Source organism: Balaenoptera borealis (assembly GCF_965194805.1).
Source record: "Balaenoptera borealis genome assembly, chromosome: 12".
Taxonomy (NCBI): Eukaryota; Metazoa; Chordata; class Mammalia; order Artiodactyla; family Balaenopteridae; genus Balaenoptera; species Balaenoptera borealis.
This window is the reverse complement of record NC_138869.1, coordinates 43,039,575-43,065,740: the sequence shown is the minus strand read 5'-3', so window position 1 is coordinate 43,065,740 and position 26,166 is coordinate 43,039,575. Positions and strand designations below refer to the sequence as shown.

Here is a 26,166-nt window from a genome sequence, read left to right as displayed (position 1 = left end):
GGTGTTTTCTGTTTTTTTGATACTTGCAGCCATCCTAATGGGCGTGAGGTGGCACCTCACTGTAGTTCTGACTTGTAATTCACAGTCCCAACAAGAATAAAGTACATATATTGTTTTAAATAAAAAACTAGTTAAAAATAGAAAATGTTTTTTTCATTTTTATCAGAGTATAGTTGCTTTACAATGTTGTGTTAGTTTCTACTGTACAGCAAAGTGAATCAGCTATATGTATACATATATCCCCTCTTTTTTGGATTTCCTTCCTATTTAGGTCACCACAGAGCACTGAGTAGAGTTCCCTGGGCTATACAGTAGGTTCTCATTAGTTATCTATTTTATACATAGTATCAGTAGTGTATATAAGTCAATCCCAATCTCCCAATTCATCCAACCCCCCCTAAAAACAGAAAATCTTAAAGCCTCCCAAGGAAATGTTCTGTATCTTGACTGGGTGGCAATTACACAGGTGTATACATTTACCAAAACTTACTAAACTGTTATTTAAATAAGTACATTTTATTTATGCAAATTACACCTCAACAAAGGTGATTTTAAAAAAAGCCTCCTAAAGTAATTCCAACTTTAGGAACTGGATCCCATGTTTAGGAATAGCCAGGTTTGCAAACCACTGTTCCTAAGCAACAGGGATCCAGTAAAGAGGCCTGTTTATTTCCCCCCAAATTAATTCTTAGGGTGCTATCCCCCCTCCAAAAAAATTACCTTACAAATTAGATTAAAGTGTGATTACTCGGTACTACAAACTGTAACTTGAATAGTGAAAGTTAAAGAACTGCACCTGCATGTCTGGCACCGGGGCTAAGTGCTTCTCTCTCACTGAACCCTCACAGCACTCTGTTATCCCCATTTTACAGAGGAGGAACTGAGTTACAAAGGGGTAATATTACTATCCAGAGTCATAAGCTGTCAAGTATAAGAGCTAGTACTTAACTGTCAGTTCTCTGCAGAGAACCCATGCTCTTACCTAAGATATTCTATTGCCTTCCTTTTCTGAACTTAAGACCTTCAAAAGATAAACAGTTTCCTTCGAATAACTTTAAAAGTTAAACAAAAGACTTCATCCAGAAAAGAACTTTCCCACAAAAAACTCTAAACGCCACAGTATTTCCAACAAAACTGCCAAATCATGTAATAAAATTATCTCGTGACAAAAAACTGTACTGTTACAACATTAAATATCCACCTTAAACGTACTTCCTTCCTTAGGCCTCAAAACCTAAATAACAAATAATAGGGTTACCTAAAGGGACACCAGAAGAGTGGCCAAACATTTGCTCTCTGGGCCCATGGAAGAGGCATCAGAGGACAACTCATCTGCACTATATCAACTGAGACACAACTGCCATGGGAATAAGGTAAAAATAGCAGTGTACATACAACAAAAGTAGAACTTTCAACCATATGCTTAAAATCAAAGCACAATTTTTTACAGTAATGGAATTGGATCTCTGTATTTTACAGCAGCTAGGAACTTCAGAAAATAAAAACCTATCTTCTTTTGTCCCTCTTCTTGCAAAAAACACATCAGTTTTTATGTGGGAACTGCTTTTGGGGGCCTACTATTAAACTGACGAAGTGGTTCAAAACATTTTCCTGTTATGTTTTAGGGACTTCTGTCTTAGGGACTATGGTAAGGATGCAAGCTTAGTAAAATTGGAAAACTTAATTAATGGAAAATATAATTTCTAAAGAATAAGCCTGAAAGATAAACGAAGTCTGCATATAGCTGGTACAGGATAAATGCATGCTTCTAACTTCATGATCGAAGATTCTTCAACTACAATTAGACACATGAATGTGCATGAGAGTTGCCATGTATTAGATATTGTTCAAAACCCCTTCAGTTATAAAAGGCAGTGGCAGCAAATAACAGTAGAAAAAAATCTCCACCTCACAGATCTACTTTTCTGTCCACTTGTTGGAGAGTGCCATCTCTGCTGCTACTACTTACTGATGCTTAGGGGTAGAACTAAATGATCCCAGTGTCAGATAAAGGCAGAATCACTACTACAACCCAAGAATGAATCTTTACAACTTGTGATTTACATGGTCTCATGTTACCGACATTCATGATGTCAGTAAACATTTATAAAAATGATGGTAAAATCGAAGCCCAACATACTAACTCCTACAGTTAAACAAACAAAAGACAAGAAAAGAAAATGAAAACAACTAACACGTGTTTCTCCTATTCAGTCAGGTGGCAGTAAAGAAATTCATGTAACTTTAAGCTTCCTATTAAAATCTTCATCACTCTGAAAGCAAACGGTCACTTTATAAATACAATGCACTGATATCCTGAAAGAAAAATATACTTGAAGAATCTACCAGAGTTAGAACAAGTATTTCCACCAAGGGAGAAAACTAATATGCATTGAGCATTGTGCTCTTCACATATTATTTCATCTAAAATTCCTATGAAATGGAAATCTTCATTTCACAGATGTAGGTGCTGAGGCTCAAAGAAAAAAAATAACCTGCTTAAAGACAGACAGACAGATAGACAGATAGACAGATAGACAGACAGACAGGCAGGCAGGCAGGCAGGAGGCAGGCAGGCAGGCAGGCACACCGTCTAAGGCAGAATTCTTTTGTAATTACAGGGCCATCAGCCTTTCTGGTAAAAAAAATCTGATTTAAGCAAACTTAGAGAGCAAAAGCATAACCTTATTTTTGTTTTTAACTCAGTAATGTCAAAAATGAACTGAGAAAACAACTTTGAAACACAGTCTGTCCTCTTTTAAGAGACGCCATCAATCAAACCACCCTAATGCATCACTCGAATCTGCTGAAAAGGAGAATTTCAAGCCTCATGGAACTGCAATAGAGTATCACGCCCAGTGGTGCTAGCCTAGTTGCTGTCCTATGCCCAGCAGTTGCACTGGGCTAATCTGCCATGGATCATCAGTATTCCCTACTAGAATAAAAATGAGCAGCGCTATTAATGATTTTGTGATTTTTAACCCCTGATGTGCTTTCCACTTTCTCGTCAGTGATATTGAGAAAAGCAGATGAAATGATTCAAAATGTTCATGTTTTTAGGAATAAAGACATTGTAAAAGAAAGAAAAAACTACCTGAGGGCAGGGACCTTCTTTGTTTTCTTCAAATGTGTCCCGGAACAGCACCTGCATATAGTAACTATTTGTTCAATGAATGAATAACGACAAGCTAGCTTGGCCATTCCTTTTACCATGCCAACCATAAGTTCAAAGCCAACCATAAGTTCAAAGCCAACCAAAACCACTACCATTATATGACTTCCCTGCCAGGTAGCCTATCTCATCAAATGAGAATATTCATCCTCTTAACAGCTCACTTCTTTATATACAGAGTTCCCTCCGACCCAAGGAGAACAAGAAAAAGTAGTCAAAATGGTACCAAACCAGGATACTTACATGGTATCAATTAAATTAAGATGATTCTATTTCCTTTATTTGTAATCCGTTTAAAATATCTGAATAGCCCCTGGATGGGCTATTACACCTGCTATTAACATTCCTCTTAATGCTGACTCCTCTGGCAAGAAGGAGTGTCCTCCAATCCTCATTCTCTGGTTGAATTACTTTCTATTGATAATTAGACATACCCAAAGCACAGGTTGTGCACAAACTGTAAGATGACCAAACTACTCTACAGAAAAAACGAAAACTTAAAGAAATTTAAAAACAGAAGAATTAAGATGGGAGTGATCCAGAAGTGAGAGAAGTATGTGGATAATATGGTAAATACATCTCCTTAAAGATTAAGAAATTAGGAAATATATCTTCATCTAAGAAGAAAAATATTGCTTAGAATAGAAATAGGAAGTTAGAGGAGTATCTTATAGAGAGAGGTTGGAAAATAAGACCAGAGAGAAAAGTTATGGAGTAAGATAAAGATCTCAAGATTGGTGGAGAAGAAAATCATTAATAGTATTGCACCCACATTTCCTTAGAACTTACGTTAATATATAATATAAAATAATTATTTCTCTTCCATGGAGAAAGGAGAATGAAAGCTATTTACATACCTTACAAATGTGCTGCAAGACCCACAGCCTGTGTGGCAGAAGTTCTACAAAGTGCCTTGAACTTCTCAGATGAAAGGTACTATAAACACATTAAAAAAAAAAAAATCAGGAATTATGTCTATTCATTTCGCAAAGAAAAAAACAAAAGCACAGGATGTAAAATGGGCTTGCCCAAAGTTCTGTTAAGTAATTCAGAATCCAGAAGGGGGAAAAGCACAGAATTTAATTTTTACTGACATACCATAAAATTTACTTTTAAATGTTTTGGCCTCCTTCACTTAACAGAATGCACACTATCAACTTTATTTTTTCTGAGTATTACAAATTAATGTTGCCCTTTTAAAAGCAAAAATCAAAAGCAGATGAATCCTATGCAAATTAATTTCCCAACATTATAAACATTTAACACACAGCATTACAAACACACAGCAAAGTTAAAAGAATTTTACAGTGAACACCTATATGCCTACCACCCAGACTACCACAAACATTTGAATGACCTGCTTTATCAAATTACATTTCCTTTTTTATTTTTTTTAATTTTTATTTATTTATTTATTTATTTTTGGCTGTGTTGGGTCTTCGTTTCTGTGCAAGGGCTTCCTCCAGTTGCGGCAAGCGGGGGCCACTCTTCATCGCGGTGCGCGGGCCTCTCACTATCATGGCCTCTCTTGTTGCGGAGCACAGGCTCCAGACGCGCAGGCTCAGTGATTGTGGCTCACAGGCCTAGTTGCTCCGCGGCATGTGGGATCTTCCCAGACCAGGGCTCGAACCCGTGTCCCCTGCATCGGCAGGCAGATTCTCAACCACTGCGCCACCAGGGAAGCCCTACATTTCCTTTTTAATACAGGCATTACAGAGAAATTAAAGACAACTGTCAGAAAATCAATGGATTCAAAAAAACAGGTTGAAGTCATTAGGTTAAGGACATGAATAATATTAGGAAATCCTTCTGATACCTTTGTCAGAAATGGTCAGTATTAGTTTACTGTTTAAAGTCAAAATGGACTCAGATCTACCCCCTACTCTTGGTGAATGATTCTAATTGTTTAATATCAGATCGGATCATTATCCTGATCTTTTAAAAAAATCTGACGATTAAAAAAAAAATCCAAAGAACTTCCCATGTCCTAAAAGGTTCTACATGATGTGGTCCCTGCCCACCTCTCTAATTTCATTTTACCTCCCACTTTTCCCTTCACTCCACTCCAAACTTATTTCATTGGCTGCTTATGTTCTCCTCTTTCCCTTTACTTGAATATTAAATAAGACGCTATCATAAATATGCTTAAGCACATTTACCTTACCCACCCTCTTAAAAAAAAAAAATCAAGCTCAATCTGGTATCAACTGCAAACTGGCTCCACTTTAACAGAGTATCTCATATTTTGATGATTATTAGCTATAAAAATGTATTCATAATCATCTGGAGGAAGCACCAATAAACTCAGACCAACACCCAGAATAAGCAGCTTCAATGCCTAGCTGATTTTCAGTCACATGACTACCATAATTATGAGTATACAAGGACTTAATACTTCAGCACCACAGATTAAAAATGAGTCACTTGAAATAGAAACACTTGAAATAGGAATTTTACAGTAATTACTAACTTTAAACTGTCTTGAGAATTTTAATTTATTAATCTCACAAGTACTTAACAGTGAGCATGTCCCCAAAGAGCAGACTATAGTGAGACACATTAACACAAGTTTAAAATTTGGTTATGTTAATGTGAAGGTACAAGCAAACAGTTCTACAGGCCAGGTGCATAAAGGAATAAACTTAAGTCGTAAGGGAAGACGAAATACCTTTAGGGACCTTTCAAAACTACAAATATATGTGATTAAAATCCAGTGATTATATACCATTTATCATTATCACTAGTAGCCACAATGCAATTAAACCCGAGGTGCTGTCTATAGAAGCCCAGCAAGCCCAAATTAGTGCTCTTAAAAGTTGAAATATCAGTCTTTCTTCTGACAAAGTTAACGTGACTCCCTCAGCTCCAGGACAATTAAGAAGGCCCAAAGTAGCAACCCACCTTCACCAGTCACAGCGTGGACTCCAAGCTATGGACAAGAAACACCTGAAGATCTACCTGTTTTTACTCTAATAACTTACACCCCCCACATGACCAGGTTAAACTTTTAAAAGGAGTTAACTGACAAACAAGGAATTCGGACTGAAAATACTCCAGCAAAACCACCACCACATACATATACACAGGAAACTATATTCTCGATATGTACTGTTTCTCTCCATCCCACCTCAAATCAATAGTCAAAAGAGCCCACAGTTGCCTGATAACATCTTATCAGGGCCTAACTATGTTGGATTTGGAGCAGGGGAGTCTAGGCCTGCCTCTGGAAGAAGCTGGGTCCCTCAAGAAGACCAAAACACCTCACGCCAAGAACTAGACCAAGCAGAGACCCTGTATATTCATTTACCTATTTCAATCAACTGCTGTAGGACCATCCAAATTACAGAAAGGAGAGTAAAAGCTCAAGAACTGAAATTTGCTTGGAAAAATTTTCAGATTCTCCCAATACATAAAAAATCAGCAATACATAAATGAAGAAACAGTTGGAATAAGCTGAAAATCCTGAATTTTAGCTGACTCTAATCAAGCTGTTTGGGAGTACATGGAGATCTTACAGTGAAAATAGTTGTGGCTGGCAACTGACTAGACATATGACCTTGGGAAATTTACTTAAGTCTCTGGGACTCAGTTTCTCATCTGCAAATGCGGTTGGACTACAAGTCCTGAAGATTCCTTTCAGGTCTAAAATTCTCGATCAGTGAAAAAGTCAGTGGATTCCTACTCTCTTCTTCCCTCTAGTACAGATATTTATGAGAACAGAGGCTGTAAGTCTAGGACTAGACTTTGACTAAAACCAAGTTCCATCTTATATTTTTTGTTTGTTTTCTTCATCTTATAAATTTTATGTCCCCAAGAGCCACCAGTGCTCTAAAAAAGTAGATAGAATTACTCAAGACAATTTATCAAAAGAGATCCTTCAAGTTATCCTTTACAATTAAGAATTAATCTTCTATTTCAGTCCAAACAATGTCACTTGTGCCAAACGCTCAAAACAGCATCTCTCCCAATTTAGCCATGTCTAAAAGTGACAATCAGGCAATGGTACATAAGCATTACACATCTGGGTGTGTGACACTAAGTGGCGGAAAAATTCTCACAACATACAACATTTAAAAGAATTTTTAAAGTATTTTTCCCCCTTCAGATCTGGCAGAAGTATAATCTGATCACACACCTGCATGAAACATTTACTTCAATAAACTGTCTTAAACACAAAAAGAATCAAACGAGTTACCAACAGAGGTAAACATTTTAAATCAGGATCATTAAGAAACACAAGTGAAACCAACTCTGGGAAAAAGAATGCCAATTTTCTATCATAAACTACTAAACATGGTTTTGACCAAATCAATTTGAGTGCAAATAGTACTATTTAATGAACGTGTAACTGGATCCAACACAGGTAACTAAGGACAGATGTCCAGGTGATTCCTAATCAAGACAGTAATTTAGACTAAGCAAAACTGCAAATTAATACTTTATTTTGATGACACATAGTTTAAATCATGAAAAAATGTTCCTTTCAACTGGAAAATTCCCTTCTTTTAAATACGGAAGAATCCTAACCCTTAAGATTTCAACACTATATTTTACTTACACAATCTCAAAGAATACTGCATTAAAAAAGAAAATACCCAAAACATAACTGGACTTCACGCAGTATAAAACGGTGATTCATGTTTCATATTAAACGTAAAAGCCAAAATGGAGTTGTAAAGAGTTTCCTTCCCATTTCAACTCCAACAGCCACGCGCGCTTCACAGGGGACGGCTGCCCAGCGGCTCGTGGGGCCCACCTTAGAGCCCCCGCCCTGCCCGGCGCGGCCCTAGGAGAGGAAGCGACGGGGACCGCGGGCTGGCGGGCCGCTTGGGCTCCAGCAGGCCTGGCCGGGCTGGGGGAAGGGGCGCGGGAGGCCGCGGGGCGCGCTTCCGGGGACTGCGCGGGCGGGGCCGCCGCTTCGGGAAGCGGGGCCTGGGTCCCCGGCCGGGGGTCAGGGTCAGGGGCCAGGGTCCTGATGCTGCCGGCCGAGAGCAGCAGGTGGGGCGCGGCCGCGGCGGGGCGGCGGCTGGCGGGCGGCCGGAAGAGTGCCGGGCGGGCGGGCCCGGGGCACCGCGGCGCCAGGAGAGAACCTCTCGCTCACCTCAGGCGACGACTCCGAGTCCGGCCTCTCCGCGCCGAGGACTCCTGTCCGCGAGTCGCAAGCTCGAAGACTACAGCGGGTGACTGAGGAGACTACGGCGGATTAACGAGAGAACCGACGGAGAGCAACGGGCGGGGAGCGCGAGAAAGCAAGAGCGGGCGGCGACGGCGGCGGGAGGGCGGGGAGCGACGTGCGCGCCCCCGCGTGCCCAGCGGGCTCGAGCCGGCCCCAGTCGCGGCCCCGCGCACGCGCGCGCACTCCCTGCTCAGCCACGATTGCTTAGGAGCGTGTCCACACCCTAAAAGCAAGATTCTTAACCAATCATTGCAGCCGCGTGGGGCATCATGGGAACTCCTGGGCTATAAAAGACCTGGTTGCTATTTTATACTCCTCGAGTCACTCATCCTTTAAGCAGGGTGGGGCTAGGTGCGCGTGCGCGGTTTTAACACTCCTCCCCAAACTGCCAACTCTTCGCGCAAGCGGAGTAGACGCGCCTTGCCTGGGTTTACGCGTGCGCACTAGCGGGCCTGGACCCGGAAGACCAGACGCCTGCGCAGTGGGGACTACGGTGACAGTCCCCCGGCTGGGACGCCGGCCAGTCATGGCGGAGCCTTGGTCTGGGCAATCCTTGCAGGCTCTGCCGGCCACGGTGCTGGGCGCTCTGGGCGCCCTCGGCAGCGAGTTCCTGCTGGAGTGGGAGGCGCAGGACATGCGCGTGACCCTCTTCAAGCTGCTGCTGCTTTGGTTGGTGTTAAGTCTCCTGAGCATCCAGCTGGCGTGGGGGTTCTACGGGAGTACGGTGACCGGGCTGTATCACCGGCCAGGTGAGACGATCCACCAACTTCCGTAGGCCGGCCACCCCCTCCCCCACCGACTGTACCTTTGGGCTCCCCAGAATCCCCCCAGACTACCAGTGGGTCCCCTGAGAACCTCATCACAACTTAACGCTGTACCCTGACCCATGTCAACATACCATTTCACGCCAGAAACCCCACCAGTCCACCCGTCACATATAAATTCCTTTCAACCCCTGTCAGACAATGCCACTAGTCCCTTAGAGCCTCCACTACACTCTCCATCAAACAATACCACTGGCCTCTAACCTGACCTGGGCTGATGCCTGCTCAGATACCCACCCCCAGCTTGCTGCAGCTCTGGATGTGTTCCTGCCCCCAGGTCTGGGCGGCCAGAACGGATCCACACCTGATGGCTCCACGCATTTTCCTTCCTGGTGAGTAAATTTACTCCTATGTCTACCCCATGCTTAGCAGGCAGAGGCCACTCCTGAGCTGAGGACAGGGGAAGGGAGTTCTCAGGGTAGGAGGCCACCAGCTTTGCAGCAAACCCCAGGGTCTGCACTAGAGCTCAGGCTTCAAGTGACATCGATGTCTGAGCAGCCCATCTGTATGCTGTTCATACAGAAATGTGGGGTGGGTGGCGTTATTGTCACAATTTTAGAGATGTAGTGGCAACTGCACTGTGAGAGATGTAGAGATTCCACTGCACTGTAAGCCCGTCAGTTAGAAAGGCAGGAGCCTCTGTCCTTAGTGCACTGACTGAACTCATCAGGATCAGCCTTCTTATCTGTAAAACATGAACTCACTAATCAGAGCGTTCATTCAGTTGATCTCTGAGCTCCTACCACATGGCAGGGGCCACACTAGGTCCAGAGAACAAGAACAACCCAGGCCCTGCTCACAGGTGGAACCAGAGATTTAAAAAGGGAGGGCAGAACCTAGTGGCGTGGCAGGGCAGGAATAAAGACGCAGATGTAGAGAACGGACTTGAGGACACGGCGGGGAAGGGGAAGCAGGGACGAAGTGAGAGAGTAGCATTGACATATATACACTACCTAATGTAAAATGGATGGCTAGTGGGAAGCTGCTGCATAGCACAGGGAGATCAGCTCAATGCTTTGTGATGACCTAGAGGGGTGGGACACGGAGGGTGGGAGGGAGGCTCAAGAGGGAGGGGATATGGGGATATAAGTATACATACAGCTGATTCACTTTGTTGTACAGCAGAAACTAACACAACATTGTAAAGCAATTATACTCCAATAAAGATATTTAAAAAAATTTTTTTTAATAAAAGGGGAGGGCAGCAGTGCAGAGGCAAGGGTCATCAGAGCTGGTGTCTTCCAAGTCAGACACCTAAGCTGAGGGCAAAGGCTAGGGGTGTACCAAGCAAAGAGAATGGACAGAACAAGGCCTAGAGGCAAGAACAAGGGTGACATATTGGAAGGATAGACAAGGCTGTGACGCTGGAGCTCAAACATAAAGAAATGGAGGGACCCGGAATACCCTATCCCAAGTCTCAAGGAGCTATTGGACTCAGCAAAGCCATGGCCTGATCGAATTTGCTTTTATAACTGCCTGCTTCATGGCAAATAGGTAAAGGAGCCCAATAGAGAGGGCAAGAGGCCAATTAGGAGGCCTGCCACTGCACAGGTTTCTGTCCTTGGCAACTGGCGAAGGATGGGAGCACCATTCACAAAGTGGAGAAGCAGGAGGAAGAATAAGTCTGCAGGGGACAGTGGTGGACCCAGTGAGGGCTGTGGAAGCTCAGCGGAGAGGTCTAGGTTATAGTGTGGACTTACTGAGCCCAGCTCAGCCCCCACAAGGGGACTGTTGTGCTGTCCGTGGAATAACCCCTCTTCTCTTCTATCACTTTCAGGGAAACAGCAGCAAATGAACCTCTTAAAACCCACAGAGAATAAGGGAAGGCAGCAGAGGGGTCTCCAGGAACATCACCAGGTCTGCTGGCTCCCACACTGGGTTCTGCTGCTGCCCAGACCCCAGGGACGACTGCAGCGGGGGTAGAGGTTGGGGGTAGGGAGTATGCCAGTGCTTGCAGGGCTGGGCCTTCACTGCCCTTGGTCTTGCCTCCAGCAGCCCCAGGCATTGGGCCAGTAAAGAGTTTGCCTGTACCCTGATCTGGGTGGCTTAAGGAGAGAAGGCATGCTTCTCCTTTCAGAGGTCAGCTCAGAAGCCTCTGGGTTGGGGATGGCAACAGTCCATTTTCTGTCTTGGCTTTTTCCTGTTCCTCTTCCCATCCCCCTGGGATGTGACCCTGTAGAGATTTGTCCCTGGGAGGAAGCCTGAGGATGACCAGCTCTGACATTTGTAAGGCAGGTCTGTTTTCCCCTAAGCCTTGGGTTTCCTTTATTTGGTTTTGCTTTGTTGGCAGGGACCCAGGGAATCCTGGCCTGGACACAGCCTTATATTTTATGGTTACTTAGCTGGCCATTCAAGTGTAAGACAGTGGACACCAAACACCCACCTCCTTTGGCTCATCCTGAGCTCTCCAGATGTGAGTCAGGCTATATAAGTTCTCTTTTCATTGTACTCATATTCCTCTTAACCCCTCCCAGAATGAAGCTGGGTACCTAAAAGTGGCTGAGTCCCGGGGGTGACCTCCCATCCCCACTGCTTAAGTGCCTGTGGGGTTGTGGATCTGTACCCCGCCCCTCAAAGGGACATACTGAGCAGTTTAGTGCAAAGCGGCCCCATCGTGCCCTGCAGCCTCACCACTTCCCATCTTGACCTGGAACCAGAGGAGCTTCGTTCTAAGAGCCCACAAACTAGGCAGGCCTGCCACTTCCACAGTGAGCCAAGGGAACTTCCAAAGGTATAAGTGGCAAACACCAGTTCCTGAAAGCAGTGTGGCCCTAGACCTGCCTCCTTCCCTGATGGACATACTTCTGCCTGCTTCTGCTGGGCCAGCAGCTACCTCAGTGTCCCACTGCTTGCTTCCTCTCTGTTAAATGTCACATTTCCATCTGGCAGCCTTTGCCTAGGCTGTCTTTGCAGAGTGCACTGGAGTAGGACTATACTGAGCTCATGCACAAGTACTCCGGAGTATCTTCTGGCTGGTGGGATGATGGTTCTGCAGCCCCAGGCCTACCCACTGACAACAAACACCACACTCAGAATTGGTCCCACCTTTCACCCCAGGCTCAACTGAGGATGTGGCTTATTAAACATGGAAGTGCATCAGCTGTGTGGTTATTGACAGGACAGTGTGCATGCACAGGGGAAACTGGAGAGGGAACACCCTGGGGGCTGTTGCCCCTGAGCACCCAGAATACAACTTGCAGAGCTGGAGAGACGATGCCAGCTCCCTGGAGGAGCAGTGGTGGTGCCCAATAGGGGCACTCTCCCCTTTAGTTCTTATAGACCTGCCCCTCTCAAGGGGAACCCACTCTGAGTCTGGGCCAGGAAGGCAGGCATTGGACTGACACCCCAAGAACCCTGTGGACAGAGAACAATGAAGCTAGAACTCTAGCAAGCAAGAAGGAAGGAAGCTCATTTAATGTTTTATTTTTTTTTAGGAGTCAGTGGAGTCCAGTAGTAAGTCCCAGGGACGAAGGTCAGCCCAGGATAAGGCAAGTCTGGGAGGAGGCCCAGCCTGCCCTACAACAGCCCTGGGGCTCAGAACAGGTGGTGAGCCTGGCATGGCTGGCTACTGGGCAGCAGGCTGGGCCAACTGGAGAATGTGGAAGAATGAGTCCATGCCCCCCTCAGCCATCCCCAAGTTTACACACGGGCACCACAGCCCTACGAGGCCAACCCTCTGTGAGTCAGGAATCATCCCTGCCCAGGAAGAGGCAACAGTTTGAATTCATGGGAGGTGAACCAGAGGAGGTAGCCGGCACTGCCCAAGGTAATGACTCTTTGCAGTGTGAGAAACCGTGGTGAGGTAGGTTGGGCAGGCTTTCTCCTCACCCTAAAGGTGAGCCTTTGCTCCACAGGCAGCACCTGGCAGAGTGGAAGGGCGAGGTGCCAGAACTGATGCTTCTCCAGCAGGCAAGAGTGGGGGTCAATGGGACCGTGGGCTGGTCTGTCACTCAGAAATGGGGTCTTGAAGTTGCAAGTGGCACAGGATGAAGTGGGAATAGGTGGTGTGACCCTGTCACCCAGACAACCAGTACCAGCCTCCACCTAGCCACCTACCCCAAGTGTGTTCTGCCTCAGCTTCCTGACTAACCCCTTGTAGAATGCCCTCCAGGGTAAGGCTCCTGGAGGAGAGGGCCCTGCTCCAAGTCATCCTCACTTAAGAGTATAATAGTTTGTGGGCACAAAGGGCATCTTGCTGACCATGGCCATCTGCTGCTTTCGCCGCACCTCTACAAGCAGCAGGGTACCTGGCCGACTGTACTCATAGGGCACATAACCCATCGCCACATTCTTCCTCAGGCAGGGTGAGGGGCAGCCACTGGTCACAGAACCTGTCCGGGCAGACGCCACGTGTCCACACCACCCTGCCAGCCCAGAGTCCCCACCCTCCTAGAGAAGAGACAAGGGCTCTCCAACTTCCCTGGTCAACCTACCAAGCACGGTACCCTCTGTACTCAGGATGGGGTTGTGCGCCCGCACAGGAGCCCCCTCACACATTAACCCCACACGCCTCCGCTGCACCTTGCCCTTCAGCTGGGGAACAATGACCGAGGCTCCTGGGAAGTCCATAGCAGCTCGGCGGCGCTTCCCTGGAACATGACACATCAGATTTAAGCCACAGTCCGTAGGACCCCTGACCACAGGAGGTCCTAGTGACAAGGACCCCAAGTGACATCTATCCAGCATCAAGGCCCCTTCGCTCAAGCTGCCCCTGGACCCCATTCCTCCCCTGCAGTGCAGTCAGCCATCCACCTACTGACCCCTGGTCTTGGAGGCCATGTTCCCCACCTCAGTCTGCTGAGGGTCCTCAATATCTACTGGGCAAAGCCACTGTGGTACCTTCAGGAAATGAAGCCTCAGGGAGGCTGTGCCACTTGCTCCAGGCTACGCAACCTTGGAAGCAGTCCGGGGTTGGCTGGTCACATCAAGGGTCACTCCAGCCTTCAGGATCCCCTCCCTGAGCGCTAGCCCAGCTCACCCAATGTCCAACTGAGGCTGCCTTCCACAGGTGTGGTGTGTTCGTCAATGTCGTTCCCATACAGGCAGAGGCCTGCCTCCAGGCGCAGGCTGTCCCGGGCCGCCAGCCCTGCCAGCTTCACCTCTGGGTTTTCCAACAGAGCTGTTGCCAGGCGGACTGCCTCTGCTGCCAGCACCGAGATCTGCAAGGGACACCAGGGAGCAGATGGGCTGCTGGCCCCAGAGTCCTATGCCCTGCACTACCCTGTGCCCACTTCTTGACAAACCTCCACACCATCCTCTCCTGTGTAGCCACAGCGGGTCACACGGCAGCCAGACACACCAAACACCTCCATCACAGCACTGGTCATGAAGGGCAGTTTCCTCAGATCATCTGCCACGCCAGCCTGTAGCACCTGGGCCGCAGTGGGGCCTGGGCCCAGGGAGCCAATAACCAAGTGTCCAGGTCCTGGTGCCCCAGAAAGCTGGATCACAGCCCTTAGGGACCAGAACAAGCCCTGAGCAAGCCCCACTCTGTAGGTGGGAGAAGATGCTCTTGCCCACAGCCCATGGAGCCTTGTGGCAGGTAGAAGGAGGGCATGATACCAAACTTAGAATTATGGTGCACCATCCTCACCTTCCCCCGGTGCAGCGCGGCCTCTGTGCCAAGCAGTAGAGGAAACCTGGAAGGCAAAGGTCAGCTCCAAACCCAGCCTGGCCCACTTACCTTGCAGGGCTAGCAAGGCATTATCCATCACCTCCAGGCCCACATCGCTGCCCATGTTCTGAAGCTCCCTAACCTTGTCCTGAAAGGAAAGAAATACCACATTTGCTCTGGGACCCCTTACTGAGCACCTATCACGGGCCAGGTGCTGCAGAGCTCGGCAGAGTAGGCTGGTTTCCATCTTAACAAGGTCATATAACTACTAAGTGGTAGGGGTGACTCAAGCCCAGGTCTGCTAGCTCTAACACCAGGCTCCAGCCCTCCATCCTCACCAGAGGATGCTCACTTAGGGGCCAGGATCAGCTTCACCTCCCCACCTCCCCCACTTCCCCACCACTGAAACTTAGCATGCTCCAGGGAGGGCCCGCTCTGGCCCACTGTTCTTTCAAAGAGCCATTGTCTGAGCTCCTTATCCATTCCAGGTCTGTCCTGGAAAACAAGGATGCTGCTCTGTGAACAAGGAGGACAGGGTACCTGGGACGCAGAGGGGCTATACCTGCATGAGGGTCAGGTCCTTTTCCCAGCAGCCAGCATTGGACACCACATACAGGTGTCCCTCAGAGGTGTTGGTCACAATCAAGTCATCTAAGATGCCGCCAGCCTCATTGGTAAACAGCGACAGTGTTCCCTAGCATCAAAGTGGAGCATCATTGCCTCCAGGTCCAAGAGGCCAAGGTCAAGTGTGAGTCAAACATACCCCTGGGCCCACTCAGCCACCACAAACTCATGAACCCTCGTGCATAGTGCTGAGGGGTGGCAGTGCAAGGAGCAAGGCTGGGTCAGCCCAGGCCCCTGCACAAGCCCAGGGTTTTTGATCCTCATACACTGAGAAAGGTTTCACCTCTTCCCCACCTTGGGGGACACCTCCCTGATCTGGTGGGGCCTCTGCACCCCTCCCCATTCAGTAGAGAGAGCCCCTCTCACACTTAACCCACCATACCTAGGACTTGCTGCTTCGTCCCACCCAGACCTAGGACAACTCAGTCTGTGCCCCAAACCCCAGGACAGAAGCTTCAAAGTCTATGGGAATTCCCTGGTGGTCCAGTGGTTAGGACTCGGTGCTTTCACTGCTGAGGGTGAGGGTTCAATCCCTGGTTGGGGAACTAAGATCCAGCATGGCCAAAAAAAAAAAAGAAGCAGCAGCAGCTTCAAAGTCTATCTTGATGATCCCATGTGCTCCACAACAACCCTCCAAAACACTGAGGCTGCCTGGCCTCAGCCTCCCCACTGGATGGACAGTATAAGAGCCTGAGGTTAAGAGGTCACATGAATCACCTGGGGATCTTGTTAAAATGCAGGTTCTGATTCAGCAGGTCTGAAGAACTGGCCTGAGAGTGTATCCTAACAAGCTCCTATGTGACAATGAGGCTGCTGGTTTACGGACTACACTTTCGTTTTTCTTTTTTTTTTGGCCGCGCAGCTTGTGGGATCTTAGTTCCCCAACCAGGGATTGAACCCAGGCCCTCGGCAGTGAGAGCACAGAGTCCTAATCCTAATCACTGGACCGCCAGGGAATTCCCAGGACTACACTTTAAATTGCAAGGGGTTTAGCAGCATGGAAGGTCACAGAACAGGACATGAACCTGGGTTTCTGGCCTCCCAGCTTGATGTGGTGGGGATGGGATAGGACCCTCCCTGCAGATGGCTGGGTGTCTGGACATGACTCAGGGACTCCGTCCCCCAAGAACGAAAGCCCTGAGAAACTGTGTCTGATCCATCTCTGTGCCCCTAGGCCCGAAGCAGGGACTCAGACTGGTTTGCTGGCTTATGACTAAGAACACTCATGGAGCAGAAATAAAAGAGAGGCCCGGGCTTCCCTGGTGGCGCAGTGGTTAAGAATCCGCCTGCCAATGCAGGGGACACGGGTTCAAGCCCTGGTCCGGGAAGATCCCACATGCCGCAGAGCAGCTAAGCCCGTGCGCCACAACTACTGAGCCCGCGTGCTACAACTACTGAAGCCCACGCACCCTAGAGCCCATGCTCCGCAACAAGCCAAGCCACTGCAATGAGAAGCCCGCGCACTGCAACGAAGAGTAGACCATGCTCGATGCAACTAGAGAAAGCCCGCGCACAGCAACGAAGACCCAACGCAGCAAATAAATAAATAAAATTTAAAAAAAAAAAAAAAGGCCCACCTGGTTTGGCTTCAGCTCTGCAATATCTCCAACCACTAGACTTTCCATCAGCTTCACCCGGTCATGGCCAAATATCTTGGTCTGGGAAAGAGATCAAAAAGCCTCAGGTCACTGCAGTAGTTACAGTCTGGAAAGCCACGGGGCTAGGAGGCATCCTCCCTGCCACCCACAGCACAGTCCAATCCAGCCAAAGTGCCTGACTAGTCTTTTGGTTCTGCAAGTGGCAGAAGCCCTACTTTCTGACTCCCCCACACCCGCCAAATACAGAAGAGATGCACTCAGGGAGGTTAGGGAACTTGAAAGGGCCCAGCACCTTCCTGAAATACCACCTTTTCCAAACCAATACCTAGGACAGTGGATGACAATGAGTGGCAGCCCTGGAAAACCCAGGACGTTGAGGCACTCCACTAAGTGGGAGCAGGCTAGAGAGATGAGACAGGAGATGATCAAGAGACCCTCTGAGTCAGTTTACTGAGGGCCATAGTACATTACACCCTTGAGACCTCCAACTCTTCTGAGAGGGCTGCCCTTGGAATCCAGCTCCCAGCAAAGAAAGCCGAGGGTTGCACCATTGTGGACGGAGAGGAAGCCCTGGCCTAGCAATCAGCGCACTCCCCTGGCTCACCTGCAGCATGTGGGACACGTCAAAGAGCGAGCAGTGCCGGCGTGTATGCAGGTGTGAGTCAACGTGGCTGTCCCGGTACTGCACAGGCAGATTCCAGCCTGCGAATGCCACCATCTTCCCGCCATGGGCCAGGTGGAAGTCATAGAGTGGTGTCCTGCGGAGCACGTCCTGCGGGCGGCTGGGCTCAGTGCCACCAAGGCCCCAGACCCCAGCCCTCTTCCTCCCCCACCCTCCAAGATTGGCACCACAACCCAGCACCCTCTATCCCACCTGTGCACTACTGAGAGAACGGCGCAGGGCCGAGGGGAGCGCCTGGAGACACGAGCGCAGACGGGACATCATGCTCCCAGCCCACTGCATTGTTGCCCGCAACTGGTGCAGCCGACGCACAGAGGCCACCACTCTGCCAGGCACGCTGGGAGATGTAGTCCAGGCCCTGCTTAGATAGGTCTCTCCTCCGCCCGGGGGATCAGAAGAGGGAGTGGGCAGCCCCAAGGGCAGACGCAGCTTTAGAGCACACAGTGCATTGACTCCCAGCTGCAGGGAAATAGCCCCGGGCGCTTCCATCTGATCAGGGCAGATTGGGCGGTTGGAGCCAGTTAAGCCACTCAGAAATAGAGCTGGGGGCTAGACCTCCCCCGGCTGACTGCCCTGCCTCCAAAGGGCCAAAGTTCTGCAAAGGGCTGAAAGGCCTGAATCACCAGTTTAGGACAATAGGAGTGTAAGGTCACATGGGGGGAGGGGAAGGGGTGGAGAGGGCACAGGAGGGTGGAGTCAGCCCGGCAGGCAGAGTGCCACAGTAACCTGGCCTCATGTGAGGGTCTCCAGCTCTCTCACTGGGCAAACATAGGCAGCGAGCACAGTGATGCATTCCACAAGTATTTATTGGTCTTGCTGCACACTAGGCCCTGTGCTGGGGACACAGCTGTGCAGGAAGCAGGGTCCCAGCCATCCCAGGGACCTCCCCCCTCACTCACATACACACTGAGGACTGCTACTCCCTGAGCACAAGACTGATCATTACCCTCTTAGCAAAAGCTGAATGGGGCTAAGTAAATGACCCTGCAGGCAGATACCACCTGCAAGAACTCTGATAGGTGACATCAGAAGGTGGCCACCAAAAAGTGGCTGCCCTTCCCCTAGAAAGCTGTTGAGCCACACAAACATCCAATTTTCCAGGTCCAACACATGTTGCAGTACTGCCTCATAACAGCCCCCAGAAGAAAGCCAGGAAAAAACAGAGAGAAGCAGGATTTTCTCATAAGGAGCAGCAGCCTGTCTTATTCAGCTGCTGGCCTGGAGTTGTAGAAAACCTCAGCCTCTTAAAAGACACCAATGAGAACTCTCACCTGGCCCCCACCACCACCACCGAGGTTGATCTCTCATCACACTGAGCATGGCTCTTAGATGGGGGCAACTGGAAGAGGGACAAGGATGTGCTTCGGGCTCTGTCAGATGGCAGACAGGTCCCAGGACTCATTTTCAGGCCCCAGCCTTGCCCAGGGCACCCGCCCAGACCCGATGGATGGGGGCAGACCCATTTGAACGCACATCCAGGAGCCAACTTAGGGACCAAGGGACTCAGGCTGCCCAAATTCCCAGCTTTGTGTGGCTCCCTAGGCAAGCAGCAGAAGAGTTTAGATAGGAATTTTCTTTTTGTGGGCATAATACAAAGGGAAAGAAGACCATTAGGGGGCGCAGAAGGAAAAATGCGGCTCCTGTTTCTCCCTCAAGCTTCCAAACTACGACTGCCAAGCTATAGCAGTCTTCCAAAGCTAGACAGAGCAGGTTCTAGTAGGTTACCCCAGCCCACTGCACTCAGGGTGAGGGAGCAGGCAGAAGACAGGAATGTGCATGTTGGCAGGGGAGACAGAGGGCACAGGAGGATTCTTAGCAATAGAACTGGAGTGTTTTTAGGGAGGGCGAAGGAGGAGTTTTGGGTTGCAGTCAGGTGAGGACAGAGTGTATCCCCTCCAGGAGTTCATGCTAAAGCAACACAGTGAGCCCCCAAGAATCTTGACTCTGTGAACATGGTCCCGACAGAATGCGCATGCAGGCAACACTCGGAATGCACAGGGACAGCACTTCGGCCTCTGATGGCCCAAACCGGGCCTGGATGGGCACGGAAGGCCAACGTCTTGGCTAAGGGCCACAGCTCAAGTGTAGGAGAGCAAGTTCAGGTCATAACAGCCATCCACCTGCAACACAAAAGACCATCAGATCTGACCCATTTAGGCCAACGGGAGCCAAGCAGAGGGAAGCGATCACTCACATCAAAGCGGCCGATCCTTGTGGAGGTGTGACTGGCCCGGATCATCTCTGTCAGCGCCCACATCTGCTGTACCTCGGAGGATACCCTGCTGGGGTCTGGGAGACCCTGCTCCAGAAGGAGGGGTCAGTGGCCATGGGTCTCTCCCCAGCAGTGCCCTTAGAACTCCAGATAGGCCAAGTTGGGCTATGGGGCCCTCCAGCTGACATTCCCAGATGACTTGTGAAGCATGAGGATGGGGCCTGATGTGGAGTAGGTGGCCCGGACCCACACAGAGATGCCTCAAATCCCAGGAGGAAGGTGCACAGAGTGAACCAAGGTCCCTGGGTCCAGCCCCAGATTCTTGCAGAAAGGGGTCCCCTTGGGCCTGTGCTGGACACCAGAGCTGTTCGCACATGGTTCTTAGCCAGGGTGAGGGCTTACCTCAAGAAGGGGAGCAGGCTGCTCACAAGGCACTGGGTGCGAGAGCCACTTGGGGAAGGTCATGGAAGGGCTCTGCAAAGCAAAGGCATACTGCCCTGAGGCGGGCAGAGTAGGAGAGACCTGGAACCAGATCCCAAGGTCCTGAAGGCAGAGAGAAGGGCCCCTGAGCCCCAGAAACTGGGAAAATCCTGTTTAGGTCCCAGGGGCAGAAGACTACCTAAGCTCTTCTGCTATGCACAAGGAAGCCCCACGAAGACAAGGAACAGAAGTATATCTGGGTATCTGAATGTTCCAGATCTGAAAAAGGCAGGTAGCCCCAAAGGTCAGGGGATATGGGGACATGGCCTCACCTCTCATCATGAGCTTCCAGCATTCCCACCTGGCTAATTTCCATGAAGGACTCCTTCTGAGTCTTCCCATCCTTATCCATCCACTCCCACCTGTACCCCCAGGCCTCCCAGCCATAGCTAGGAGCCTCCTGGAGAAAGGGCCAGCAAACAGCTCTGAGCTAGTCACTTACCTTTGGTCCCTGCTGGTAGATCTGCAGCTCCTCCACTGTGAAAGACAACCACAGTGGTGATGGCTGTCGCAGAATCAGGCGTAGTTCCAGTACTTTGCCCATGTCACACAGCATCTGACACATACACACAAGGACCCACGGAGGCCCCAGCTCACTGCCCAGGAGCCAACCAGCAATGAGCCAAGGTGCTTCCTCCCCAGGCCTTTGAGAAGGAAAAGTAGTTCCTCCACGGCACTTGCCCAAGAACCACAATTCAGGCCAACCTTGCCCACCCCTCTTCCCTCATGGTATCCTGGCCCAATCCCCAGGCCTCTTGTGAGCCCTCATCTGGGCTGCCCTGGCCATGCTGAGTCCCAGCTGACCTGGTGCTTGAACAGCGATACATACTCCTGAGCTCCCTCCTCACTGTGTGGGTCAGGCATCAGGCAGTAGTCCCGAAGGCAGGTCACCCACTTGGCTGGAGTGTGTGTTGAGGTGTGCTGGCGAACACGGATGGTCAGAAAGGCTGTGTAGTAATTCTTAAACATGATCTCCTGCAACTAGGGCACACACAACCCACCACAACAAATCAGACCTAGTCCCCGGGCCTGAGGGGTTCAAAAGCACCATCTCTTCCTCCACTTAGGAATGTACTCTTCTACCAATCTAACAATATCAACAAGAATCCACTGGGGCCCAAAGAGATTTTGCCTTCCTAGAACTCACAGTCTAAATGAGCACGTCATACAAACAAACCATGACCTCGGATCTTGCCACATGTCCAAGATGCTGCAAGTGGTCAGAGCCCTAACTCTAGATGAGTCAGAAAATGTACAGATGAGTTCATCAAGTGGACCATGAAAGGTAGAAACTGTAAAGTAGCATAAACAAAGGAGCACCAAGGGGTGACAGGACCTGGCACACCCCTGGAACAGAGAGTGGTTCAGCCTAGCTAAAGCAGTTCTCATCACTGGATACTCATCAGAATTACTCAAGGAGTGAATTCCCTGGTGGTCCAGTGGTTAGGACTCGGTGCTTTCACTGCCAGGACCTGGGTTTCGATCCCTGGTCAGGGAACTAAGATCCCACCGTGGTGAGGCCAAAAAAACCAACAACAACAACAACAACAACAAAATACAACAAAACAGAATTACTCAAGGAAATTTTTTTTTTTTTTTTTTTTTTAAATATAAGTGTACAGGCTCCACCCCAGACCTACTGAATCAGATTTCCAAGGTTGGGCCCTGTAATGAAGTCTCCCAGCTTAGAGTAAGCAACAGCTTGGGGGAGAACCACACACTACAGGACAAAATGCCTGGGGCCGAGAAGCAAGTAGGGCAAAGACACAGAGTGGCTCTGAATGCCAGGCCATTAGAAAGTGGACTTTGCCCTCTGTGTTGAGGTCTTGCAGTGTCCAGTCACTCTGCCAGCAGATGTGGAAAGGCAACTGGAGACTGGAAACTGAAGCCCCTGGGAAGATCCTGATGAGGGATGATTTGAACCTGACCTCCAGCAGGGACTGTAGGAATGGGCAGGAGGCAGGTTTGGGGGTAACTCATTGTCTAATGATACCCAGCCAGTGGCCAGGGACAAAACGACCTCTCACCTCTATTAGGTTCAAAACTGTATTTCCAGCACCTAACCTACTATCTCGGCACTTCCGTGTCAGCGCCATTCTGGACACTGGGGAGAGACGTTGAAGAGAACAGAAGAGGAAGCTGCATTCTAGTAACTGTGTGTTAACTGAAGGAATAAATAAATGGTTAACTGATTCGTATGGGGGAGGTACTGCAGAGGCTTTCGGTAAACGATTAAATGGCTGGGACACGCCCGAGTTCCCAGATAAGCCCCGCCCAGGAGCCCCGGTCGCGCCCACTTGCTTGCTCACCTCGAAGGGCGCGACGCTGGGGAAGGTGACATCGATAACCAGCACGCCAGGCCGGCCTTGGGAGGTCCGCACGTCGCCCACCTGCAGGGCCACAGTGCCTTTCACATGACAAGGGACCGACACGCGGGACATGGTGGCAGCGGCCGCGACAAAGTAAGACCAATGGTCCTTCCCGGCGTCCCCAGCCGGGCCGCAAGAACTACAACTCCCGAGAGGACTCTCGCTCGGCCAGCCCAGCCAATCACCGATGCTCGGGCCGGGCCCGGATTCGGAAGTGCCTGCGGAAGTGCTCCTTCAGCCAATCACCGAGCGTGCCTTAGAGAGCCACCAGGGACCATGCCCAGAAACGGCCTAGCCGTTCTGGATCCGGTTAGTGCTGAACCTTCTAGGTACCCTGAGGTCTCAGTCGGTTACTGCCTCTGTGCAGGGCGGGCGTCAATTAAAGCACATAAAGCCATGAGCATGAATGAGCATAGTGTCTGGACGACACTGGTTGCAAAAATAGATATTAACCCTTTTTTTACGTGCGCGAAGGATTTGAAGAAGAAATAGCCAATAGCCAACAAGAAAAGATAAATAGCCAATATGCCCATGAAAAGATGCTTAACATTATTATTCATCAGGGAAATACAAATTAGAACCCCACACACCCACTAAACAGACTAAAATTAAAAACTGACAAAACTGGAACCCTCATGCATTGATAATTTCCTGCCACTTTGAAAAGCAGTTTGGCCATTCTTTAAGAACTAAATTTATACTTAAAACATGATCCAGCCATTGCACTCCTAAGTATTTACCCAAGAGAAATGAAAGCATATGTCCATCCAAGGACTTTATTCATAATAGACAAAATTTGGAAATAATCCAGGTGTCCAGCAGATGAACAAATGAACAGATTAGCTAATTGTGTTGTATCCACACAATGAAATACTACTCAACAATAAAAAGAAATGAATGAATCGACAGGCTATCAATAGATGAATGGGTAAATAAAGTATAATTACACAAAATGAAATTATTCAGCCTTAAAAAGGAATGAAATTCTGGCACATGCTTCAACAAGGATAAACATTGAAAATATTACACTTAGTGAAAAAAGCCAGACATAGAAGAACAAATATTATATGATTCCGCTGATGTGAGGTACCTAGAAGAGGCAAATTCATCTAGACAGAAAGTTTAATAGAGGTTGCCAGGGGCTGGGGAGGGGGAAGTAGAGAGTTATTGTTTGACAAGTACAGAGTTTCAGTTCAGGATGGATGGAAAAAAAAATCTGGAAACAGTGGTGATGATTACAAAGCACTATGAATGTACCTAAGGCCAATGAATGATATATGCACTTAAAATGAGTAAATGGTAAATTTTATGTCATGTATGTTTTACCACAATAAAAAACAAACAAACAAATGAACAACTGACATACACAATACCACCACTGGATTTCAAATGCACTATGTTAAGCAAAAGAAGTCAGACCAAAAAAAAAAAAAAAGTCAGACCCAAGTGAGTTCATATGGTATGGTTCCACTTACATGAAATTCTAGAAAAGTCAAAACTAATATAGAGTAATATAAATCAGAACAGTTTTCCCTGGTGCCAAGGGTGACTGTGAAGAAGTACAGGGGGATATTTTGGGGTGACAGAAAGGTCCTATGACGTGATAGGCTGGTAGTTATATTTGTCTAGACATTTGTCAAAATTCATTAAACAATGCTTAAGATATGTGCATTTTATTGTATCTAAATTATACCTCAATTGGGAATTCCCTGGCAGTCCAGTGGTTAGGACTCTGTGCTTTCATTGCCGAGGGCACGGGTTCAATCCCTGGTCAGGGAATTAGGATCTCACAGGCCGCACAGAGTGGCCAAAATAAATAAATAAGTAAATAAAAATTGGTTAAAAAAAAAAATATATATATATATATATATACACACACACACCCCAATAAAGAAATTTAAAAAAAAATAAAATAAATTATACCTCAATAAACATGTTTTTAAAAGAAAAAAATTAAACATCATATTTATTATCATCATCATCCTTCCAGATACTTGTAGAAACAATGCCTCAGAAATTGTCACTTAAGCCTGTTTTATGGATAACAAAGCTGAGGCCAGATGTGGGCCAGTGACTTCCCAAGCCAAGAAAGCAATATGAAGTAGAGCTGGAAACAGAGCCTCTTTTGGACTCCTACCTCATAGGTCAGACCCTCCAGGCAACAGTCATCTTTGGTGACCTGTGTCTTCTCTGTGTGAGGGGCTCCAGAGACACAGGCCCAGTGTAGCTCATAGGATTCTCATAGTGGGGCATCAAACAGACACGAAACCAGGATTCCAAGCCAGCCCAAGGAACAGCCTGGAGGAGCTGAGCCTTCCCAGCCCAGACCTAGAGACCTCCAGTGACAGAAAACTTTCCCTGCCTCATCATAATTTGTAACCTGTGGCTTCTGGACTGGTCATTGTTATCTCCATTTTGTTTTTTAATATATTTATTTATTTATTGGCTGCATTGGGTCTTCGTTACTGCACATGGGTTTTTCTCTAGTTGCAGCAAGTGGGGGCTACTCTTCGTTGCAGTGCGTGGGCTTCTCATTGCGGTGGCTTCTCTTGTTGCGGAGCATGGGTTCTAGGCACACAGGCTCCAGTAGTTGCGGCACATGGGCTCAGTAGTTGTGGCACACGGGCTTAGTTGCTCCGTGGCATGTGGGATCATCCTGGACCAGGGCTCGAACCCGTGTCTCCTGCACTGGCAGGCAGATTCTTTTTTTTTTTTTCTGACGTCTTTATTGGAGTATAATTGCTTTACAACGTTGTGTTAGTTTCTGATGTATAGCAAAGTGAATCAGCCATACATATACATATATCCCCATATCCCCTCCCTCTTGCATCTCCCTCCCACCCTCCCTATCCCATCCCTCTAGGTGGTCACAAAGCACCGAGCTGATTTCCCTGTGCTATGTGGCTGCTTCCCATTAGCTATCTATTTTACATTTGGTAGTGTATATATGTCAATGCCACTCTCTCACTTCATCCCAGCTTACTTCCCCCTCACTGTGTTCTCAAGGGCAGGAGGATTCTTAACCACTCTGCCACCAGGGAAGCCCGCTATCTCCATTTTGACTCAGACTAATGATTCATTGCCTGGGTCCCTCCAGATTCCTGAGGGTTTCCCTTTTAGGGAGCCACCACCCCCCCATAATGGAGCAGAGGTTTCCCTAAATCCCAGAGGACTATAGCCCTCCTGAGAATCAGGAGGATACAGACAGGCTTTGGTCTTCAGGCCTCAGCTCTGAGAGCAGACACAGACCCATGTGGCCCCTCATTGCAGATGAGTCTCAATATTGAAACAGGAGGGAAGGGTGCAGGGCACAACCTTTGAAAGAATGACATAGCCTGAGGACATGACATAAACTGATTAGTACCAAATGGGTCCAAGATGGCAGACAAGTCGACTTCCACTAGACCTTGAGCCT

At 48.4% G+C, this 26,166-nt stretch overlaps 4 protein-coding genes across 25 annotated transcripts in view; 1 reads left to right on the top strand and 3 right to left on the bottom strand.

Moving 5' to 3' along the window:
- RHOA (ras homolog family member A) overlaps positions 1–8,541 on the bottom strand; it is a 53,902-nt gene extending 45,361 nt beyond the window's left edge. Inside the window, exons 1-3 of one of the 3 annotated variants that reach the window (XM_082348049.1) lie at positions 8,274–8,431; positions 4,030–4,108; positions 3,095–3,145 (exon numbers count right to left, since the gene is read on the bottom strand). The gene's annotated coding sequence lies outside the window, so the exon portion shown is untranslated. Of the gene's footprint in view, positions 1–3,094; positions 3,146–4,029; positions 4,109–8,273 lie in introns of all 3 variants that reach the window. The other 2 variants (XM_082348047.1, XM_082348048.1) reach the window with 2 other exon arrangements.
- Positions 8,542–8,669: 128 nt separating this feature from the next.
- On the top strand, positions 8,670–16,980 carry TCTA (T cell leukemia translocation altered). Of its 11 annotated transcripts, none has more exons than XR_014232801.1 (5): positions 8,670–9,097; positions 9,402–9,504; positions 10,950–11,029; positions 12,607–12,660; positions 16,585–16,980. XR_014232801.1 is itself a non-coding variant. In XM_082348055.1 (4 exons), the coding sequence occupies exons 1-3, from the start codon at positions 8,875–8,877 to the stop codon at positions 10,990–10,992; spliced, it is 369 nt and encodes a 122-aa protein (XP_082204181.1). In that variant the 5' UTR covers positions 8,670–8,874; the 3' UTR covers positions 10,993–11,029; positions 16,585–16,980. The 11 variants fall into 11 exon arrangements, 7 of the variants coding, with proteins under 7 accessions (XP_082204181.1, XP_082204178.1, XP_082204182.1 ...); XR_014232802.1 differs by having other exon boundaries at positions 10,950–11,585; XR_014232803.1 differs by lacking the exons at positions 12,607–12,660; positions 16,585–16,980 and adding exons at positions 11,463–11,585; positions 12,062–12,268.
- On the bottom strand, positions 12,572–18,338 carry AMT (aminomethyltransferase). 5 transcript variants are annotated; one of them, XM_082348026.1, is made up of 9 exons: positions 17,883–18,338; positions 17,613–17,780; positions 16,988–17,068; positions 15,349–15,480; positions 14,766–14,934; positions 14,416–14,561; positions 14,151–14,331; positions 13,606–13,761; positions 12,572–13,503 (listed from the first exon to the last, which is right to left on the bottom strand). In XM_082348026.1, the coding sequence occupies exons 1-9, from the start codon at positions 18,177–18,179 to the stop codon at positions 13,325–13,327; spliced, it is 1,509 nt and encodes a 502-aa protein (XP_082204152.1). In that variant the 5' UTR covers positions 18,180–18,338; the 3' UTR covers positions 12,572–13,324. The 5 variants fall into 5 exon arrangements, with proteins under 5 accessions (XP_082204152.1, XP_082204153.1, XP_082204154.1 ...); XM_082348027.1 differs by having other exon boundaries at positions 14,856–14,934; XM_082348028.1 differs by having other exon boundaries at positions 14,766–14,811.
- A 140-nt stretch (positions 18,339–18,478) lies between these two features.
- NICN1 (nicolin 1, tubulin polyglutamylase complex subunit) lies at positions 18,479–25,094 on the bottom strand. 6 transcript variants are annotated; one of them, XM_082348043.1, is made up of 6 exons: positions 22,692–25,088; positions 21,212–21,303; positions 20,825–21,026; positions 20,305–20,376; positions 19,885–19,989; positions 18,479–19,810 (listed from the first exon to the last, which is right to left on the bottom strand). In XM_082348043.1, exons 1-6 carry the CDS (start codon positions 22,821–22,823, stop codon positions 19,769–19,771), a joined length of 645 nt encoding a protein of 214 aa, XP_082204169.1. In that variant the 5' UTR covers positions 22,824–25,088; the 3' UTR covers positions 18,479–19,768. The 6 variants fall into 6 exon arrangements, with proteins under 6 accessions (XP_082204169.1, XP_082204167.1, XP_082204171.1 ...); XM_082348041.1 differs by having other exon boundaries at positions 21,212–21,363; positions 22,692–22,907; XM_082348045.1 differs by having other exon boundaries at positions 20,825–20,938; positions 21,187–21,303; positions 22,692–22,902.
- Positions 25,095–26,166: the final 1,072 nt, after the last annotated feature.

Bases quoted from the DNA above. Each gene is read 5' to 3' on its own strand.
- AMT (XM_082348026.1), bottom strand. From the start codon at position 18,179: ATGGAAGCGCCCGGGGCTATTTCCCTGCAGCTGGGAGTCAATGCACTG. The intron at 15,481-16,987 runs GTGGGCCTTTTT...CTTTGATGCTAG, and splicing joins CAGAGCTGAAGCCAAACCAG to GGAACACTGTCGCTGTTTAC. The intron at 14,332-14,415 runs GTTTGTCAAGAA...TGTCCCTTGCAG, and splicing joins CAGGAGAGGATGGTGTGGAG to ATCTCGGTGCTGGCAGCAGA.
- NICN1 (XM_082348041.1), bottom strand. From the start codon at position 22,823: ATGTCCCGCGTGTCGGTCCCTTGTCATGTGAAAGGCACTGTGGCCCTG. The intron at 21,364-22,691 runs GTGAGCAAGCAA...TGTGTGCCCTAG, and splicing joins CCAGCGTCGCGCCCTTCGAG to TTGCAGGAGATCATGTTTAA. The intron at 19,811-19,884 runs GTGAGTGATCGC...TTTGTGTTGCAG, and splicing joins CAAGGATCGGCCGCTTTGAT to GTGGATGGCTGTTATGACCT.
- TCTA (XM_082348055.1), top strand. From the start codon at position 8,875: ATGGCGGAGCCTTGGTCTGGGCAATCCTTGCAGGCTCTGCCGGCCACG. The intron at 9,098-9,401 runs GTGAGACGATCC...ATGCCTGCTCAG, and splicing joins CGGGCTGTATCACCGGCCAG to ATACCCACCCCCAGCTTGCT. The intron at 9,505-10,949 runs GTGAGTAAATTT...TATCACTTTCAG, and splicing joins TCCACGCATTTTCCTTCCTG to GGAAACAGCAGCAAATGAAC.